At 36.4% G+C, this 22,997-nt stretch overlaps 2 protein-coding genes across 2 annotated transcripts; one reads left to right on the forward strand and one right to left on the reverse strand.

The window, feature by feature from the left end:
- Positions 1–2,245: 2,245 nt before the first annotated feature.
- On the reverse strand, positions 2,246–8,708 carry LOC121423137. The gene is made up of 5 exons (XM_041618436.1): positions 8,514–8,708; positions 5,690–5,783; positions 4,556–4,715; positions 3,894–4,049; positions 2,246–3,315 (listed from the first exon to the last, which is right to left on the reverse strand). The coding sequence occupies exons 1-5, from the start codon at positions 8,657–8,659 to the stop codon at positions 3,155–3,157; spliced, it is 717 nt and encodes a 238-aa protein (XP_041474370.1). The 5' UTR covers positions 8,660–8,708; the 3' UTR covers positions 2,246–3,154.
- Positions 8,709–8,766: 58 nt separating this feature from the next.
- Positions 8,767–22,997, forward strand: LOC121422449 (NAD-dependent protein deacetylase sirtuin-7-like). The gene is made up of 10 exons (XM_041617507.1): positions 8,767–8,930; positions 13,123–13,260; positions 13,697–13,801; positions 14,204–14,280; positions 15,193–15,265; positions 16,598–16,696; positions 17,335–17,571; positions 20,116–20,196; positions 20,473–20,579; positions 21,121–22,997. The coding sequence occupies exons 1-10, from the start codon at positions 8,820–8,822 to the stop codon at positions 21,536–21,538; spliced, it is 1,446 nt and encodes a 481-aa protein (XP_041473441.1). The 5' UTR covers positions 8,767–8,819; the 3' UTR covers positions 21,539–22,997.

Consider the following 22,997-nt stretch of genomic DNA (forward strand, 5'->3'; position numbering starts at 1 on the left):
ACTACGTTCCGAGTGAAGATAGTCGATGATTGCACAGAGCTAGCTAGAAGCACGGTATCTGTGACTGTTCTTCACATTTTTTTTTTTGGGGGGGGTGGGAGGTATTCACTCTTTTATGGGAGTCTGCGCAAAGGATCATCATTTGTGTTGGGGGGACACAACAATAGATGTCCCACCATGAATGAAATGATAATCCTCTGCGCTGACGCCCATGCACTCTCTGCCCCTCCCATTCGCCAACCCATATGATTACCCAGTTTTGGTGCAATCTACCATCGGCCTATTAAAATACCTGTTTTAATTTTTGAGGGATTAGCATGATCAGATCATTGTGAATCTATGACTGAAAAGGAACAACAAAAAATGGAGCAATTATAAAAAAATCAACAGAATACATACAGTACATGCATTTAGTTGGAATGAAATAAAAGAGAAAGAATTTAAACAGTTATGCTTTTTTTTTCTTGCTTGCAAATTTTTACCCGAGACCGTGCAAATGGCTTATTTTTTAGCGATAACCTTCCCGGACCATGGCTGGACACACACACAAGAAAGCAAATCAAAGAAAAATAATGATTTAGAGATACCAGGTCTAAATACATTAGCTAGAAAATAAATGATTTCTATCTTATCTACATATTATACCATTGAAGGAAAGTTTTTGGAACTCCTCTTGAAGTTTAAAGAATCCACACATTATATGGGCAATTTTAAGTTAAAAACTATTGCCATTGGCTTGGTAATTGACCTGAAAATTTCAAAATAATATCCCAGCATATTGATTAAATCAGCATAATCTGTCTCCACATGGAAATTTAAGCACCCCCCAAATAAAAAAGAATTGGTAAATCATGCAATTATCTATCTATCTCTCTCTCTTTCTCTTGTTCTCCTTGTGATTTTTGTTCTTTCACTATTAAACAATTTCCTACAACACAAATTGAGCAAAACAGAACCACATTCAGATACTAATTATCCAGAAGCGGATCTAGAGGGGGGGGGGGGTGCAACTTCCCCAAAAAAATCCGGGGACCATTTTTTTAAATCTTATCTTTTTTTTAAACTTGTAATTTTATTTTATTCTATTTCTATGTATTTACTTCATTTATTATTATTATTGTTTTAGATGCAAGAAAACGCCATTTTCACACACAGATTTTCAAAAATTTTCCCTACTGTGGGAGGGGGGACACCCCCCTCCCACACCCTCCCCCCTCGCACGGACTCGGTCGATACGCTCCCTCGCATACCACCCCAACCCCCCCCTTTATAAAAAGCTGGATCCGCCCCTGATACCCATACATCAACTTTGTTAGGCATGAATAAAATCAATATATTCTTCTTTGTACCATGTTACAATCATTTATTAAGGCATGATTGAATATTACATATTTGTTCTGCTTCACGAGAAGCATTTCACATGAATAATTTTTTTTTTTTATTTACCAGGCATTACCTGGTGGGTGTTTCATAAAGCTGTTCGTAAGTTAAGAGCGACTTTAAGAATGACTGGTGATCCTTTCTTGTGGTAAATGGTATATACATTGGCGATGGTTAAGCACATATAAAGGTTCACCAGTCGTTCTTAAAGTCACTCTTATCTTACGAACAGCTTTATGAAACGGCCCCCTGGATAACTGAGTAAAAGAAGATGTTCTGTTTGTGGGCAAAACAGTGCAAAGTGTTAACATTGGAAATATTCACATTATTTAAATACTATATCAACATGCGTTTGACAAGCAAATTGTGTACCGTTTCTAGGTATAGTGTCCACTCTAAAAATTCTTCCTCCCACTTTAATGCAACTTAAAGTATTTCAGAACAAATTGGAAGACAAACATATTAGGAAAGACATTTTAACAGCAGCAAAATAATTTCTCTGAAAATAATACTGACTTGAAATCACACCCAAAGTAAATACATGTAGTAAATACATTTTCAAATGAAGATCAAATTTTGCATAATTTTTTCGTATATTTGGAATTTGCTATAAACGTGAGAAAAAATATTCAAAAGAACTATTATCTCTTGTGAAAACCCCCCCCGAGCAATTAAGGCAAATACAAACATGTACATTTGAAGCTTGGTATACATAAGATCTTATAAAATATAACAGGTGCAATTCCCTGTTGTGACATGTTCACACTGTCATCATTATTTCTAAAACTTCAACAAGGCTCACTGAATACATAGTAATTTTGTTCCATGGAGCTCATAGTACTGAAGTGTCATATGTGCCCACTCGTAGTCCTAATGGTCGTTTTGTGATAGAGGATCACATGTGAGTCACATGCGATCATCTATCACGAAACGACCATTAGGACTTTTAGTATAAAGACCCGACAAGAGAAAAAGTTGAATCACATGGCACATCAAATGTTCATTATTTGGCAACATACTGAATTATTGATCTTTGTCTGATGCACTCAATACTGACAGAAAAGAAGTACCGGTAAGAAATTTGGAGGATGAAAAATCCTCTGATCATAAATAAACTTTGAACCCTAACAAATCTAATGCTTTTACAAAGACTGATTTTTGTGGTAAGTTTCATCACTATCATGATTCTAGGGCTATGTAAATAAAGGTTTACAATCAATTACTTAATGGCTATTGGCTAATCATGTTCATTTATTCAAATCACTGACCAGGAACCAATTAGAGTAATTCTTTCATACTTGTGTTTAATTGTAAACCTTTCTGTTAACAGGCCCAGATGGTTTAAGCCATCATAACAGAAGCCAGGACCAGGGTCCCATTTTATAAAGATTTGTTACAATAACAAATAGACAATTTTCTACAACAAGTTTACTATCAGCCAATCAAATTGATGGATTTCAGTAGCTTTGAATTGTAACAACTTTTATGAAAAGGGGCCCAGGTCTTTCTATGGGAACGTCACTCAGCATTATTTCTTTGCTAATTCCTCCCATCTACTATTTATTGTACTACAAAACAATGGGAAAATAATGCAGAAGGCAACTGAAACACGCGGAGTGGGGTTCGTACTAAGATATGAGGTACAAAAAGTACTGTTAAAGTGCTTTATCACAAGCAAGTAACAGTTTAGTTCTCCCCCTGTAGCAGCATTGTAACCATGATTAGACACTCTGGGTGGGAATGATTTGAAGTAGGACCATGGGATCAATCATTTTCATTTCTTTCTAGGTTTTTCTTCATCTCCATCTCCAGTGCTCTTCCTCTTGTTAGATGGTCCATTTTTCGTTTCTAGTACAGATGGGTCTAGCTTACAAGCCATGTAATGGGTCCATAGGGCCAGTTCCACTTTATGCGGGGTCCACTCTCCGGAGGGATCTGGACAGCAAGAATGTTAAAATGAAAAATCTGAAATTATTGGTGAGGCTTCATTGAAGACAACAGGATAAAGTTCCTTCAATCAGTAAGACATGCAGTGCTTTCAAGTTCATAAACAAATCAGAAGTCTACAAAAAAAAGTATTTCTAAAAGAAGATAGAATATACTGTTTGCTGGTACATTACATAATTCCATTTTGAATGGGCAGTGAACATGACATTGGATAGCATAATATAGGAAATGTACAGTGAGCCAAGTCAGAAAAGCTTGAATACAAAATTCCAGATGAAAAATAAGGAAATGGCAAAATTTAGATTAAGAGCGATGTTTTACTTGGGAGTACATTGTAAGTAATAAAATTTGTAAAAAAAAAAATTTAAAAAAATATGAATTTTCAGCTCACTCACTTCACCCACTTAATTTTTGTCCAGAATAGTGCACCACATTAAATCTCAGCCCACTGCACCATTTATACCACTGTTCGACTTTCAACCCTATGCACATGGGATTTCAACACAGGTTCAAATTTATTCTCCTTCTATAATACCATCCCACAATCTCCTTCCCATTTATACTACCTTCCTTTTTGAGTCTCTTCACACAGTCTTGAACCTCTACTGCATATCTTTTATAAGCAGCTTCTGTGTAAGCCAGTGGGGACAGGCCTGGAATAGCCAACATACTTTCATCTGCCATGAATGGGGCATGTTCAGGAGCTCCTGCTGCTAACACGGCTGCCAAAAAAAAGAAGAAAAGAAAATAAAGAATTGAAATGAATTAATATTCCATAAGTTAATGATTGCTATAGCTGCTAGATCATTTAGATCGGAACAAGTAAAATTGCTCAACATTTATATCGATTGCAACACAATAGACTCAAGTAAACCCTTGGTTGATGCTTCATGTCTCTAAAATGCAACTTGAATGACAAGATCTACGCTTTGAAACTTTAAATGGTGTCACAACAAAGGCAAGCATTTCTACTCTGAACATAAAAATCAACAGCTTGTACTTTTTGTATCATGAACCCTCTACATTGTGAAAATGATAAAAGCAATAAAAATAAAATCAACATGATTTTGATAAAACTACCTATAAGGACTAATTTTGAAATGTTTGGATGAGCAAAGGTGCAAACATCACTCATCCTTGAGCAGACCCATCCCCCAATCAAGCAAGAATTCTACCTTGAACTGTAACTTACAGTATCCTAGGGACTAGAGATCAAATTCAAATATACCTGATGCTGTTGCTGGACCAACTGCCTTCAGCACAATCAATTCTTTGATGGCAGCACCTACATTGGGTAGCTTCTTGAAGGCTTGTCGGCTAGACTTCTCAACAAGGTCAGGGCTATTGGTCTGGACCATTTCAGTCAATCTGGGTCGGAACTTTCCTCTCTGGTAAAATGAGAGATAATTGAGAATATTAGTGATAACAGAAAATTCTGATTAAAAACAAAATAGAGGAGCAAGCAATAGGTGTTTCTAGCTAGTCCCTCAGCTTTGAATACTGGTACTTTGTTTGATTAGAATGTTTTGATGCTACTATAAAGGATAACCTGAAATGTAATGATTCACTGCACTTTAAATATCAAAGCGGTTCTTTAGTTATTGCAACAAAAGCAGCAAAAAGAAACACAAACCCACAAACAACAATATAATTCCTAATATGTGAATCCTTAAGAAGCATACAGCATAACTTGAGGTCCCATGAACAAGTCCCTTTCTGTACCTAAGGCCCTGGATATAAATAACTACAAGGCGTCAACTGATATTTGCCACACTAAATCCAAATGTATTGGTAATTCATATCACGAAAGCAGAAACAATTAAGATATGTCAAAACAAGGAAAACAATATCTATAATTCCTCAAAGTTTAGACGGGATTGTCCTAATTGGGACCCAATAGTCATCAGCCTAGTATATAGCATAGCTAAGTGTTCTTCTGGGAGAGTTTGCCTTGGGCTGGGGAGTTATCCTATAACCCAAAGTGAAGAAGTGCCTTCCAACCAATGGCCCATATTCTGAAGTCAGGTTCAAATTAGTCTTCGGTGTAATCCGTGCTAAAATTATGGAAAGCCAAAATAAAAAATTCTGTTTATAATGTATATTTCTCATGTTTACTATTTTATTTTCTTTTGCTTTCATAATGAATAAAAATACTTCAGTTATCATTCCCAGACAATCATGAACAATGTGGATGTCATATGATTGATAAATGGAATATGTACCGTACTGTTAGGGAATTGTCCCCCCAATTGGCTCTCCATAGTTAAACCACAACTTTAAACCAGGGTTTAATTTAAACCAGAGTTCAGAATACAGGCCACTAAGTCTCCAATCCCTGGTAAATGTAACAGAATTTACTTACACTCAATTTCCACTTCATAAGCTTTGTTAACTCCCCATGTGTGATGTATCTTTCTTTCCTTCCTTGTATCGACTGTGAAAGTTCTGTTTGAAACCTGTGTATACAACAACAACAAAAATAACTCACTTGTCAGTTAAAAAGAATGCCAGAGTATAATATGTAAGACCTAGAATTGTCAGTTAAAAAAGAATGCCAGAGTATAATCTGTAAGACCTAGAATTGTATGATTACAATGTCTACACTGTACATAAATTATTTTCCTACTATAAATTTGATGTTACCATTATCAACATCAATATCATCATCATTGATGTTAGCTATAGCTTTATTCATTATAATTATCATTATCACTAAAGGGAAATTCTTACCTTGGGCTTATACATGTAAGTGTGCAAGAGAGGGGAAAATAATAAGAGTAGGGGAAGGCGGGGTAAGTTGTGACAGTTTTTGCTTTTTGCATGGTAGAATTGATATGATTCATAATCTTGTCGAAATAAGTACCTTGCCTTGAAATTTAATTCTTCTGAAATATTTTCCACCTATATATAACTCTTTATTCCCACACTGAAAGTCATCGTGACCTTTGAAAAAAACAATGTCAAATGGCTCAACTTGCCCCATATATGGGGTAAGTTTGAGCCACCTTCTGGGGTAAGTTGAGCCACAAAAACTATGTACAAAATGTATGAGGGGAGAACCAGCATGTCAAGTTTTTGTTTAAAGTCTTTTCACTTGCTAATTCTCTATAAATACTAACATCCTTTCAAAGGAAAAGAGCAGTCATGTAAATTTGCTCCTTTCAGCCAGCATTTCAATCGATTTTTATGGTTTGTTTGTTTTTTAAGATACATTACCATAGGAATTACCATGGCTCAACTTGCCCCATGCTGTTTGGCTCAACTTACCCCAGTCCGAACTTAGTGCGATAATTTTGTATCCACATATTTATTATGCATCCATCATTAAAAGACTATGACAAGAATGAAGATCCATACCTGGACTAATAATGTTGTTATCATGTCTTTATTATATTTAAAGACGTGTGTGTTTATAAGGCACTTATCTATTTCACACTCTTTTTTACTTTTTTGGCTGAAATTCATATTTTTCCCTCTAAAAAACTACTTTTTGTTTCAAAGTTGAAAACAATATGGTGGGGTTAGGGGTTATGCAATGGGTCATCAATACATGACACCACCACAATGTCTGAGTCATTCATTATTGGCCTGGAGCTGGTGGCTCAACTTGCCCCTATGCTCAACTTACCCCGCCTTCCCCTACTAACTGGTAAAAGTTTGTAAAGAATTGAACAAGTAATAAGTTATAACTGCTTAAAACCAATATCCCTAAGACTATGTACATTTCAAATTAACTGAATAAGTAAATTATAACAAGTGGCAGGGACAACCTCCCATAGGCCATGCACTTCATTATCAGGGATTTGTAAGTTAATCCAAGTACCTATTCCTGTGGGGCAGTAATAAAAATATATAACCACAGTAAAAAAGAAATATAACCAAGGTAGCACATTAAAAATTTCATCATTTAAGAAAATATCACTTGAATTTTGAAATTTAACTGCTTTTCTTTCTCTTCTAAGGAAAAGTTTTTTTTATTTGGGTTGGATTCCCCTTTGATAATCAATACTGTTAGATTATCACCACTGGCGGATCCAGTGTTGTACAGAGCACACACTTTACACACTTTAAAAAAATCATTGAAATATCACTTTTGTGACCAAAATTACTAATTTCCATACAGTTGCAATTCATTTTTCATTAGTAACTTAGGAATAATTTTGGTATTCACCAGAGCGCTCAAAAACTTGAATTTTTGGCATATTTTTGTGTACACCCTCTATTGGTGGAAATATGGCAAAAAATGTTCATTTTTTGATCTCTGTTTTTAATCAAGAAAAAAATGATTTAAAGAATCAAATTTAAATATTAAAGAGTCAAGTTGTATGAATAATAAGTGTATTGGAAACTGTCAGTGTAAAAAAATCAGGCAATTGCCCCATATAAAAAGAGAAAATAAGCCAAACATTGCCACCCTTCTTTTGCCACACATGGAGATATAACTGAGAACAAGGTTATATCATAACCTTGTTCATTGAATGAGTGGATCAGGCCACTCACACATGCATGCGAGTTTAGCTGACATCAGGCCTGCCTCAGCCTCACGCTGGTAGGCTTTTTTTTTGCTCAACTTCCAAAATTCTTTCTTGGCTCTCATACAGTAATAGTACATTTTCACACATTTGTCAGAGGATAAATACAGAGTAACTTTTAATCGATTATGAGAGCAAGGATACTAAATTTAGTGTTCGAACGAGGCATCACACACACTATTTCACACAATTGATTCATGAGACATGACATTGGATTCTAAAGGTAAGTCATTAATTCAAATTTTTTATTAGAGGTGAGTGATTATCATGATTATAAATTGTACTTTGATATATATCTAACTATTGAGTCTATTTCATGTATGATTAGATTTATATGATCCCATTCCAACCACTAACTTTGATATCTAATCGTCGTATTCATCATGCCATGTCCCTTGACATGACAGATGATGTCTGACTAGCCACATGAGCCAGGATCGTGGCCCCTGGCCTAGAGAGTAAAAATCATTTACTAACGTATGCTTACTCTACGTTCACGTTAGTAAATATTTTTACTCTCTAGGAGCCTCGATCCTGGCTATGACCGACTGGAAATCATCATCAGCAGATATCTGATTTGTGTGTTGTCACTCAGTCAATCATGATGATGTCGATGATGATTCAGTCCTCAATGCCCGACCCCGTTTTTTTTACCACTTGTCAAGGTCCAGCAAATTCTTGCTCCCACCAGGTTTCTGGATCTTAGAAGCCTTGAGATTCAGGACATGGTTGTAGAGTTTAAGAACTTTTGTCCATTCCTCAGCAGAAGCCGTCTTGAAGAAATTAGTGGTTGCAGACATAGTGCGACAGGTCTCAGATTTTACATGCAATCATACACTACCTCTAGCCTAGGCCCGATTACTTTTCGTGTGTAATTTGTCTCGTTGTCCGTTGACTCCGCATTTTGAAACAATCGAAAATTTCAGTTGCGCGCCGTTGCTGGTCAAATTGAGAGGAGGAATGTCTGGAAAATCGTCTTTAGCAATAGATAGACCAGCAAGAAAATGTCGGAAAGCTTCTTATACAACCGCCCTTTACAAAAAACATAAAGCGAAAGAAAAGGAAAGTCAGGTAAGGGAGTGAAACAGAAAAGAATGTCAATATGAGTGATGCAAAGCTAATTTTCCCCAATGACACATGTCCCATTCGTTAAGATCTGTGTAGGGTCTCGCACTTGTCAAGTCTCGGAGGCACTAATGCAGTTTCGCACCGGCCGGTTACCAGCATACCTCATTACCAATATTTGTTCCCAATTGGCAAATGTCATGACAAGTCTCTCAGTCACATTTCGATGTCAATATATCCACCACTTTTCAAAATATTGTGATCGGGAATGGCTGTATTTCGGCTACAAACTCAACGTCGTTGCACTAGTAGATCTACATGGGGTAGACATCGCTTCGCGGATCACTTGGATTCACCTAACCCGGGGAGCTCCCGCCTGCCCGCTCCCTGGGTTAGGATTCACCGTGCACCGAAATGTTGAACTGAAGTTAGCAACCAAATCATGTGAACATAGATTCGCATGCGGCATGCTGGCAGTTTGTTCGCCACATGTTCGCATGATTTGGTTGCTAACTTCAGTTCATATCAACATTACGGTGCACGGTGAATCCAAGCGATCTGTAAAGTGATGTCTACGCCGTGTCGATCAACGACGTTGAGATCGAAGCCGAAATACAGCCATTCCTGATCACGATATTTTGAAAAGTGGTGGATATGACGTCAAATGTGACTGAGAGACTTGTCATGACATTTGGGAACAAGTATTGGTGATTAGGTGTGCTGGTAATCGGCCGGTGCGAGACTGCATTAGCTCCGTCTCGGATTCGAGTCTCGAGACAAAATGGGTGATTGTCTTATCGAATGGCCTTGTATCATATTGGCCACTTATGTGATGTCATGCAAGGACTACTCTTCCATGTACTCCAATACATATTCTGGCTTAAGTGTCATTTTCCCCAAAAGTTTTATTTCGTATTATATTTTTCTTTCATGAGGACATTAAACAACTACTACCTGAGTTATATTTAGATTACTGCCCCAGGGGAATGGGTAGTTATAGGAGAAAACCACAAATCCCAGATAATAAAGTACATAGCCTATGGGGAAGTTGTCCTTGCCCCTTGTCATATTACTTACCCAGTTGCCAATTTGACATCTACATGGTATTAGTGATCTCAATTTTAAAGCAGCTATAACTTTCTTATTGCTTGTCTGATTTATTTCAAACTTTCACCATTCTGTTTATTTCATTTTTCTCCTTCCCAACACAACATTCTATGGCCAAGGCTGGATTCCCCTTTAAATTAAAATTTTGTAACATCCTTCCAACATGTCCAAAGCTCAAAAAGGGATTTTTGATTGAATAAAAACATCAAACATGATGAAAAATGGTCAAAAGCAGACCCCCGGGCCTCAAAATAGAAGTATTTATGAAAAGTAGTGTAAGGTTGAGAAAATTATGTTTGGAGGTAGAAAATATTCTAAGTTCTAATTCAAACTCAATTATCAAACTGAAGAGGGAAATAGTGAAGTGGACGCAAAATGAAGAGAACTTAAACCGAAGAAGTCTGGTAGTGCACTGTTTAATATCTGGGCTGCTTTGCCTCAGGTAAAAATCAAATCATCCTATAATTTACATAAATATTTAAATTAGAAATAACCAATCAAACTAAAGAAAATGGAAGGATCGAACTAAAATGTAAGAACCCAATTCATAAGATAACCAATAAGGAATGAGATGAGATGACAAAGATGTCTGGTGATTATGTAATTATGGAAGTACATGTAGAAGGAGTCAGGTGAGGGATGGAATGAGTGGAACATCTGAAGAGATAATAGAGAAGGAATGAAGATGACAAATAGAATAGGAGGAAAGGCATTCAGAGAAGAATGAATGAATGACAACTAAATATAAACTCAATAACCTAAGTTCAGACTGCAAGGGCAGTGCTGAAAAATAATGCAAATGAACTAAAGTCTAGACAGAACAGAAATGTAAAACACCTGAAGAAAACACAATTCAAAGGAAATAAACAAAATAGAAAAATGACAAAATAACCATCCTAAAGTAATTTTGTTGTTTTCTCAATTTACCCCACAGAAAACACACATTCAGTAATACAGTACAATTTTCAAGTGACCCAAAATATTTCACGATCACATACGAATATCAATATGGTCATGGTCATGCATGGGTGCATGCACAGTTAGATCATTAAAAGCTGATGATTGTCTAATCTATTTGGCAATTAAAATGAAAATATTTGTATTCTGTATGTATTTGTGTATTTATGGTAGGAGTTTAATGAATTTCATAAGAACATTGTGTTTGATATGATTGAAAGTATCGGAAGCTTTAATTTGGATAATTGGACCAAAACAGATAAAATCGCTGAATGATTTAAAATCATTTTATTAGGCCGAGGCCTACATGTATAATTGTGCAAATTTTTTATGTTATTTTTTTATGATAAACATGTTTAACAGCCAAAAGGCCTGTTGCTCTAAAATGTTGTTTGTGTGTAAACACAAAAAAAGGTGCAAAACTATCCCCCTTTACTTTGGCTTTACATCGATTCTTATGTAAAGCAGTTTGAGTGCCAAGTCCGTCCCCTGTAGTTGTGAAGTGTCTTTGTCAGGGAGATGAGAGACTTCTTGAAATCTTAACTCTTCATGCGTTCACCTGTAAACCCCCTGTGTGTTGCATTATTTTAGCAGTGATCCCCTCTATGCAGTATAATACACTCTGTTATTTAGAGTGCCATAACTTTTTATCTGATCATTTTGAAAGAAAATGTTGTGTAGCAAACTTGTAGAGTGTTTCCTGGGCTTTCTTATCGTATATAAATTTATTGGATAAATTATGGAAAAATGTATAGTAAATTACATTTTCTAAATGCTTTCTCCTAATACTTCCAACAAAATTTAGCCCCCCTTTTACTTTGGTTCTTGTGTTAGTGGCATGATTTTTATTTATCCACTTGGACTGTTCATTACATAAGCTTTGTATTGATACCAAAATCATGATAATCTGATAAAAATAGCCCATATATATAGTGGAAAATAAAAGAGTAAATTTTTGCCTGGTCAAGGTACTGTACTCCATTGAAAGGGTCTCATTCACATTCGTGCCATGAGTCACAGACTCCTAACAATAAACCTGGCCATGGTATTGTTTGTGAGGAGGGTTTTATTGAATTTCTCCTCTCCTTTTTCAATGAACTTCCTGGCTGTGATCAGGATGTATTAATTTTTTGGGGGGTTACCGCTGATCTCTATACTAATTTTCAAGGAAAACTCAACGATTCTGTAATTTGTAAACTTCGATAATCCGTCGAACGCTAAACTAATGTCGCACGCACGATCGATCAATCGATCGGTACACATGTACGGTATACACAAACGCCAGGCTATACATTGTAGCTAGGCACGCTCCGGGGCATGCTATTGTTCGAAAAACAATGGGACAGGGTACGTCTATGGGAAATGTGTGGTTGTGCAAAAATGTGAATGAAACACGCCTACGGATGTGCAATAATGCGAACGTAACGCATGAAGAGCTAAGGAATCCCAACAATTTTGGTACCATTGGCATTGGAGAGCTTGTGAAATAAGAAGAGTAATGGTGTTTAAATCAACTTATTGTTTGAAATATTGATGGAGATATTCCAATTTACAGGGGAAAATGTGCAGACTTTGTTCTGTAAAAAAAGGATTGAAGGTTTGTTTTATTTAGGGAGATTATTGTCTTTATGACATTTTTAAGGAATCCAAACAAATTTGATACAATCGGAAAGCTTGTCATGCTTGTAAAGTAATAAAAGATTGGTGCTTTAATTAATCAACTCATGGTGTCAAATATTGACAGAAATATTCAAATTTATAGGGAATAATGTGCAGAATTTGTTCTGTAACAAAAGCAGAATCACACACACAATGCAATGCCTGGGACTATGAAGTATATATATAATTTTAAAAAGTTCAATGTGCTGCTCTAATGTGTGCCAAGGTATGCCCTGATTTATACACCATTTCATTCAGAAAACTTCTAAGTTGCTCATGATATTGTTCTTTTATTATGAGTTTTTTCCCTCCATGGCTTTTTAAAGCTACTAGGTCTAGGATACATGGTTGCAGAAATTATAGAAATGGCTTTTCACTGATCTCCTTATCGAGGCAGTTCACAAATTAGGTCAGTTTGTCCTGAATGGGTTAATCAGCTTAAAATTCATATTGAAATAATTTTTTATCATCCCAGGTAAGGGCAATCCTGAAGAAGAACCAGGCTGATAGGAGTTCAGAGGAGGAACGCATCATCAAACAAAACAAAAAGGTTGTCAAGGTTCTCGAGAAGAGGGCGCAACTGAGGGAGCTCAATCGTCAGAAATCGCAAGAGGTATGGAGACATTAATGATCAACCCTGGTTGAAATACTGAAATGACTTAAATAACGGAAATAGATCCCAATGTCAACACATGGCATTGTCTGGTTTACATTTTTAAACTACTGGTTTTACTCTTGGTATACAGCTGTAGGTCATGATGAACTTTTTAACCCAAAGTCCCTAGAACGCAATTTGACCTATATCATCAGGTACAGCAGACTTTTGAAAATCTACATGGATGGAATTAGGGTGTAGGGACTGGTATGGGTAATGATTAAAGCCTCTATAGAGAATTTGTAAAGGGTTGATGATTATATTTGAGTATGTAACATTCCAATTTTAGGCATGAAGATTCAAATTTTGAATTTTCAGATATATATAGCATTCCCTTTCTGATCTTTTTTTTTAAGAGACCCTTTGAAATAGTTAATATATTTTTTCTACAAAGGTTCAAGATTCTGCTGAAGAACTAGAAATCAAGGTTTCAGAGCTTGCAGAAGCAGTAAAGCATGCAGAGAACCTGGTCATCTACACAGGAGCTGGAATTAGTACAGTGAGTAATGATGATAGCAGTTTTGATATCCAACAAGAGGTGGGCAAGATAGGTGGCAAAATCGACCATATATCAGAACCAAGTTGTACATTCTAAGCAGGCTGTTTTCCTGAAAATCAGAGAAGGTAGGGGCTATTAAACACACATGTATAGCCCACCCATGTGAGTTACATTGTGGCTTACTGACAACTTTTTTTTTGTCTAGGGAGTGGGCTATAGCTCTGTGCGGTGGTAGGTTTTCAAGAAGTTTCCTCTATTAATGTGGAAAAGCATGTTATCCATGTAGGAGTGATATTCATTCTCTTTTCATTTTGTAGTGTTTTTGTGTAGCATTTATATCTTTTCTTGGCAAATTTCTCATATCCGTTGAACCTGTTGTCTAATTTATTGTGATCTTGGCAGGCAGCCTCGATCCCCGACTACAGAGGACCAAATGGAGTATGGACATTACTTCAACAAGGGAAAGGGAGCTCACTTCAGTAAGTCAACAATATTTTGTTTCATATTTTTACTCTGTGAACTGCACCAAACATCATAGTACTATACATTGACTCCATACATTACACTGAAAACACCATATAATATACTTCATCAATATGATGCACTTTACAAAACATTCCCATGTAATACTCTTCACTAATTACACCTTCACAAATTGACACACTTGAAACACCATATGATATACTTCACCAATTTCATATAAGGCAATATACAAATGAACCCCATATAATACTCTTCACACACTGATTACACCATACACTTCACAAATTAACACCATATTACACACTTCCCTATTTACACCATACACTTCACAAATTAGCACCTTATAAATTTCGCAAATTGACACCATAAGATACACCTCATCAGTTTTTACACTGCATACATATAATTTACTACACTAATTAACACCAAATACTAAACATCTGACTTGATATAAGTTTGACACCAAATGATTTTTTCCAGGTCATTTTCAGAATTCTAATAATCTAAATCGTGGTTTAAAACTGTGCTTAAGTTATGTGATGCCAAACATGTCCAAAAAAATTGTTTACACTAAATGGGGAAGAGAAGAAAGGGCATAAAAACATCCAAGGCCAATTAAGGCCATGTATTTCATGTAAAATTCTGGTCTTTATATTCGAATCAAGCTCTAATTATCATAGATTGGGATTGTATATGGCTTTTCAACATTGCCCAATTAAGGAATAATGTTTGTGTTGATTGTTGTCATTATTATGCACACACACATCTGAACAGTTTGCAGAATGTGATCCTCAGGATATTTTCATTGGAATATACATTGAAATTCAACATTATTTTTTAATTGTTATTGTGTCACGTGTTGAATTTGTAACTGAGAAAGCTTTCTTAATTTTTGTTTTGTTTGTCAGGAACAGCTCTTTGGTGGATGCAGATCCAACCCTTACTCACATGGCTCTAGCCAAACTTGTGGAAGAAGGCATGGTAAGCTCTTTATACCAATCTTATATGACTGAACAATAATGATTTATTCATCCATGCGTTCACTTTGTTTGATTAGTATTTCTTCTCATATCGATTCTTTTAATAAGTGGATTAATGACTTCATGACTATCCAAGGGTTCGGCATAATTGGGAGCGTCACACACAACTTTACACATGCCCGATGACCTGTTGTTTGGTGCCAAAACAGATTCTCAACAGTTTTAATTTTCATTTGATAAAGTTTAAATCCAATATTAAAACTTTCAGATTTAAATTCCTGTAGTAAAAAAGGCATCCAAATGCAAAGTTGTCCATTTGTCAACAATTTCAGAGTGGTATGTGGTAAAAACCCCATTGTTATCATGTTACCAGTTCAAAAAAAAATTAGAAGGGTATCTCATAAAAGTCCCAATTCATGTTTCCAGTTGTCAAAAAAAAAAATTTCAGGTTATCTTTTAAAAGCCGTTTATCATGTTACCAGTAGTAAAAAAATTCAGAGGGGTATCTTATAAAAGCCCCCCCTATCATTTTACCAGTAGTAAAAAATTTCAGACAGTTTATCATAAAAGCCCCAAATCATGTTACGAGACCTGAACTATTATAACATCAAACAGAAGCAAACGGGGGGAGAAGATGGCACTTAAGTATGAAGACACAGGAACAAAATTGAACTTAACTCGATGAAGTCTGGTAGTGCACTGCTTTATTTGCTGGGCTTCCTTGCCTCAGTAAAACTCACGAGTGCATTACAAAACTAGCATTTAAATTACACCAAATCAACCAATGAAAATAAAGAGAATGGAGGAGCCAACTGAAAGTGGAAAAGTCTAATTCATAAAAATAACCAATAAGAGATAGAGGATGGAGATGAATAAGATGGTGGGATGATTACATAATAAGAATGTTGAACAAAAGAATCAGATGTGGGAATGTAGTGAATGAACACATCTGAATAGGAAAGGATTGACAGGAGAAGTAGGTTGAAAGTCAAATGTAAATGAATGACAACAGAAGCATCAAGAATGTAAACAAAGCTGAACTAAATACCAAAGCTTGAACTATATTAACTAAACTATTAAAGGAAACCAAATGTCAAAATAACAGTCCTAAAACAGTTTTATTTATCATTAAAAGATAACAAATGAACACATTTAATATTGGAAATAAATAATGTGAACAAAATTTTGACACTTATGGCTTTCCATAATTTTAACACAGAGATAAATCATGGCCCAAGTTAAACCTGACTTTAGAATACGGTCCTAACAATCAACATTCATATCATTGGTGAATGCTGATCATCGATTTATTTTTGTGTTAATCCTATTACAGGTGAAGCACATTGTATCCCAGAACTGTGATGGCCTTCACTTGAGGAGTGGGGTTCCTCCGGATAGGTTATCTGAGCTCCATGGTAATATGTACATTGAGGTATGCTTTTGATCATTATACCAGCATTACATCATACAGTGTACATAGCACTCACATACTTGCTATATCAGGGGAGCATTTCATGAAAGGACATGTCAGACATTTTATCCGACAAGTCCCATTTTTTCCGACAGTGCTTCTCAGCCAATTAAAATCAAGGAAAGATGTCAGATCTGACAACTTGTCGGACAAAAATGTTGATGAAATGCCCCCCAGAAGTCCCCAAAGCACTCTATAATAATGCAGCATAGTGTACCCTGGGTTATGAAATATTATCACAGTCAACATTATACCATCTTAAGGCATAATATTTTACAAAAAGAAATTGTGTCTTGCTCAACATTCGTAGCTATGCTTGATTTGATTGGGAGTTACTTCTTTGATTAATTGAAGTAAGCATAATGTCTAGTTTTTATCAATCAGTGGGAAGCATTTGAAAATGTTTATATTTCATTTGTTATATTTATATACGCAAATATATCATCAAATATGAATTTCTTATTGCATTTGTTTCATGAATTGATTAGTTTCAATTTTTTTTCTTTAACATCCTGAGGCAAATTTGATATTCCTGTCAACTATGTGCTTATGAAGTAATTTGAAGTCCTTAGAAGAATGTTCCATCTTTTCATTTGTAGGTTTGCACAGAATGTGAGCCAGAGAGGCAATACGTGCGACTGTTCGATGTTACAGAACAGACATCGCTCCGGAGGCATAAGACAAGTCGGGACTGCCACAAGTGCAAGGAACCTCTAAGAGACACCATAGTTCACTTTGGGGAGAAGGGAGTGGTAGACAAACCCTTAAACTGGTCTGGTGCCATGGATGCTGCTGAGGATGCTGATGCTATACTGTGTTTGGGATCCAGTCTAAAGGTAAATGCACTTTGGTCATAAGGGAGTGGTAGACAAACCCTTAAACTGGTCTAGTGCTATGGATGCTACTGATGAAACTGATTCTATATTGTGTTTGGGATCCAGTCCAGGATGTCAAATTGTGCAGGAGCGGGGAGCACCGCTCCCAGGAAGCAACAGAAGAAATTGAGGAAATTGTGCCTTCATGAGAAAAAATAAAAATGGGAAAAAGGAGAAGAAAAAAAGAAGAGGAAAAAGGAGAGGAAGAGGAAAAGAAAGAAAAGAGGAAGGCAAGAAAGGGGAAGAGGAGGAGGAGGAAAAAAGAAGAAAAGAGAAAACTTAGAAAAAAGTGCCATATTTTCATTCATTTAGTTACATCTAGACTAGCTTGCAAAACGTAGCAGAGTAATTCAGTAATACTGAGCACACTTAATCTGGATTTTTTTATACATATTTTACCTTGCACTTGCACAGTGCCAGTGAGACTTAGAAAAAAGTGCCATATTTTCATTCATTTAGTTACGTCTAGACTAGCTTGCAAAACGTAGCAGAGTAATTCAGTAATACTGAGCACACTTATTCTGGATTTTTTTATACATATTTTACCTTGCACTTGCACAGTGCCAGTGAGGTGAGGACAGGTCTGAGTGAGGAAATTGAGTATAGGCGCAAAACAATGTTATTTATCTATTAATTGATACTTGAGATTCTGATATATATATCCGATATTATATCCCTTACTTAAGATTGTTGTATTGAGAGTGTACACAAGGAGAATAAGAATAGTTTTACTACGATAAACGTTTGTCGTGATATAGTTCATTTTGATGTGCTAGTTACCGCCTACATGATATAACACGCACTGTAAGTTCCTAAGGACCATGTAAACTCTACCAGTGCAAAATAAGTATTCTTAGTCTGTAAGTTGTAACAACACAGAAGTTGTATGATGTTAGAGATAAGCATTAGCAAGCAGTACACAATATGTACGATTACAACTGTACAAAATTGCAAGGTCTATTTAAGCATAAAGCAGTACAGAATAAATACTGTAAGTTTGTATCAGTAAGAAGTCCTAACGTCCAGGCTGGAAAGGTGTATTGTACCTCTAGGTCTAAACGACCCAACTCCATCATTAAACTAATAGTTTCTAATTGGGAATGGATCTTTCATCCATTTAGATGCTCAATTATATGCACTACCTGTAACAGTAGAAAGCCAAAGTGAGTACTGAAAGTCTATACATAAGTTATCAAGTATTATTGGGGTGACTTTGTAACAGTACAGCCATGTGAATATGAAACTCATGTTGTATCTTTCTTCACAATACGCAAAAATGTAGACATTTGAGAATAATGTTGATTATGAAAAATCAACCACAAGTGGTTGTTTTTTACCAGCTGATTGAGGAAACTTTGAGCTTCAAAACTTGCTCCTGAGGAAGAAAAAATAATTTGACGCCCTGATCCAGTCTGTAGGTAAATGCACTTTGGTGAGAAGGGAGTGGTAGAAAATCCCTCAAACTGGCCTGGTGCGATGGATGCTACCGAGAGAACTGATTCTATATTGTGTTTGGGAACCAGTCTGTAGGTATTAGTGTCATGTGTCAAGTATAAAGTGTTTGTAGAGAGCTCCTTCACAAACCTCAAGCTAGTGCAATTTCATCGCCTAACTTCACAAATGTCATTGGTTTACCACACGAGTTGATGATGATTCCTCTGATGTGCATGTCCCGACTATAAAATCTGAACTGTAATCACTGACCATTTCACTGACCATTTACTATATGCATTTGATTTTACTTAATAACCTTCATATGACTGAGTTGCAACTCTTGATTTATTAAGGCCGTGTTTATGCTTCCACAGAATCAGCGTTTCCAAACGTGATTAGTCCAAAACACGGTTGCGTCCATGCTTACTTTCATTTAAACGCTGTTTAAATGAAAGTAAGTGGTAAGTGGTAAACTCACAAAAGGGTACGTTGGTAAACGTTGTTTGACCAGAATCAGGCTTTCTAGGGAAGTATATACAGAACCACGATCGCAAACGTGTTTAAATGACGTCAGTTGGTACATGCTTCCGGTGAGATGAAAATCCGCGGCAAATACAGTTCCATTGCCCCATGTTATCTCCACGTAATAACAACACTCGGAAAAAAACTTTCGAAAAAAGTCGCGAACAATTTGACCTCGCTTTCCTGCTCAACGAAAATTACGACGCGAAGCCAGCTGGAGATCGTGATTTCGCCTCTGAAAAGTTAAGCATAAACAGCACTCCCAATACCACGTTTACGATCGGCGTTTTGAATCTAGGTTTGAAAACGCTGATTCTGTCCCGCAATGTGGAAGCATAAACACACCCTGAGATAAAGGTGTTGTTCAATTGTCAGGTCATTACTGTACTACAATGGCATACATAGATTAAGTGAATGAGATTATTTGATCAATCACTCTAGTGTTGCAGTGAATAGAATGGGAGCATGCTTCTCTGTCAATGATTTTCAGAAATTTGTGCAGCTCAGTTAGTTCGTTATTTAACCTGAGGTATATTATTGTCTTTCCAGGTTCTAAGAAGATACCAGTGCCTTTGGAACACAGACAGACCAAAGAGTCAGAGACCAAAGTTATTCATTGTCAATTTGCAGGTGAGAGGGCCAGAAACATTCCTAAGCGTGTTGAAGTTAACCATAATTTCAAGTTGGTTTTAACCCTGATGGGGTTCATTATGGCCTCCTCAACGCTTTGCGTAATATTTCCTGAATGCAAAAATATAGCACCCCAAAATTTTATGACTTTTTTCTTAATAATATTAATTGTAACAATGGCTCAAAAATGTGCAATTAGCTCTCTACCATAGGCATACAGGCATACAAAAAACACATGACAGCCTAATCATTTTTCAACATTTTCCTGCATTTCAGTGGACACCCAAAGATAGCCAGGCATCCCTAAAGATCCATGGACGATGTGATGATGTGATGTTACTACTCATGAAACACCTAGATCTTTCAATACCTCTTTATACAAGGTAAGGACTTCACCGATTGCATAAAAAAATCATTGAAAAATCATTGGGTATGTTTATTATGAAACCAGGGCCCTGTGACGTAAACATATAAAATCTGTTTTTACAATTGATTTTGAATTTATTTGCCATTGATTAGTGTAACAATTGATTTTACAATTAATTATATATTTGTAGGGGTCTGTACTTATACTCACATAAAAACAAGCATCAAATCAAGAGTGTTAACATCCTATGCCGTACCTGTGGCATTTCTGAACAGTTTTTCCTGCCAAATCATACCTAAATCTGGGTCTTCATTTTTTCAATATTCAAGTATCCATCATTGTAACCATGAGTTGTGGATTTCAGGACACTGGAGTCTGCCTGTAAAAATTTCAATTTTGGAACTTCCTATCACTTTTTTTTGTCAGATGGGCTTGGATATTCCAATTGTAAGTGGACGGGGAATTTCAGCATCTATAGTGTGTAAAGAAGGATAATTTGTAGTAGCTTTCACTACTTAAACTTTAGTCTCATAGAAGTCTGGTGATTCTCTTTACAGGGACAGTGATCCGATCTTCAAAATGGCAACTCCTCTGAAGCCCCATGAAGAGGGCAGCTATGTGACAAAATCCCTTATGGATGTGACTAGAACATTGGACTCTGAAACTTCAAACCACAGTGTAGACAGTGTAATCAAGACTGAACAAGACAGCCTTAGGAGCACACATGCATCAAGCACACTCTCAGAAAATGTTGAATCCGAACATGGTTTAGAAAAACATGAGGACAATGAAGATACAGAGGAGGAGAAAGAGATGGAGGGACAGAATTTTCCTATGCCATCACCAGAGGGCAACGTTCAAGTCGAGGGCAGTATGCCAGGCTGGTTCGGCAAAGGATGCAGGAAGAAGGTGGTTAGGAAGGTTGGCAAGAGGAGAAGGCGATCAAGAGTATCCAGTGTCGAGCTAGGGAGTTGATTGTCCCTTGGTCCTGAGCAACATTTGTGAAATCAGTCATCAACAGAACAAGGAATATTCTCAGGTTACATAATAAATTTATCTGCTGCCAGTTTTTTTTTAGTAGTGAAGAATATATTTCAATAATAAGAAGCCTTTCTTGTGTAGTACCGGTATATCAAATCAGGATTCAATGTCTGTATAACCTTGCAGAAGGCTTTGGATATTTTTGTTTTATTTGTACTTCATTCATCACCAGAGTGGCCAATTGAAGGAATTCTAAAATGAACAATTTCTACATCTTTTTACATTGTTACATGTTCTTAATTTCTTATGCATATTTAAGCCCCCATATGTATTTTGTTTTGAAAATAACACCCAGTTTTTTGGAAAGAGAGTGTATGTTGTTAAAAGATTAACTTTTGCATAGGTGACATTTTCCATAGACCCTAACTTTAGATAGCTTGGCTATCAAGCTCAATGGGTTAATCTTCTTTTGATCAATCTGCAAGCTTTTATAGAAACCACATGCTTTTTCACGGAGGTTCTCATATCCCATAACCCTTTGAACCCTGCTTTATATGGGATAGTTGTGACTCCTTGCGTTATTTACACATATCAAGTATATTGGTAGAATGAAGTAATAAATTTGAAATTTATGCATGATCTTCTATTTCCATGGTACTTGGTTGTAGTTCCTCCAAAATACTCCTGATGGAATTTTAACTGGAGGTTGTGGTGGTTGAGGGTGGATTTAGGGAGTTTTTAGAATAGCAGCTTTGAATTTATCTGGGTCGGTTTGACATACCAGGGTAGGGTGGAGATCATTCCACAATGCAATTGTGCGGGGAAAGAAAGAAAGAGTTTTTTTCCATTGAGCCTGGAAGATGGTACCTCAAACTGGAAGGAATGTCCCTGTTACTGTTTGGCTTAGGTTTAGTGTTTGCTCGGCATCTATATCCAGTTTGCCATGTAACATTTTGGAGAAACAGCTTAAACAGTGTGCTTCGCGTCTCTCTTGGAGAGAATTCCATTCGAGTGAATTTAGAAGTTGGGTAACACTTGATTCTCTTTCATATGTATTTGTTACAAATCGGGCTGCTTGTCTGTGGACTCGTTCAAGGGAAGAGATATTTTTTGATGTGTAAGGGTGCAGCGACTGCATAATCCAGGTGTGGTCGAACAAGGGTAAGATAGACTCTAGAGTCTCTCTTTGACAGAATTTGAGCAATGATGGAAATTTCGTTTAAGGAAGCTCAAGACTCCTATTGCTTTTGTTGTTGCAAGGTGAATTTGGCTCTTCTATTGGAGATCATGGTGGATTACAACTCTGAGGTATTTGGTCTGCTTGCATTTATCCAAGGTGACACCGAGGATATCATATGAAGCTTCACCTGGTTTCTTCTTTCTTGCAACATGCATTGATTCACATTTCAGGGGGTTGAAATTCATTCCCCAGGTTTGTGACCATTTGACCATT

This window comes from Lytechinus variegatus, chromosome 10 (assembly GCF_018143015.1).
Source record: "Lytechinus variegatus isolate NC3 chromosome 10, Lvar_3.0, whole genome shotgun sequence".
Taxonomy (NCBI): Eukaryota; Metazoa; Echinodermata; class Echinoidea; order Temnopleuroida; family Toxopneustidae; genus Lytechinus; species Lytechinus variegatus.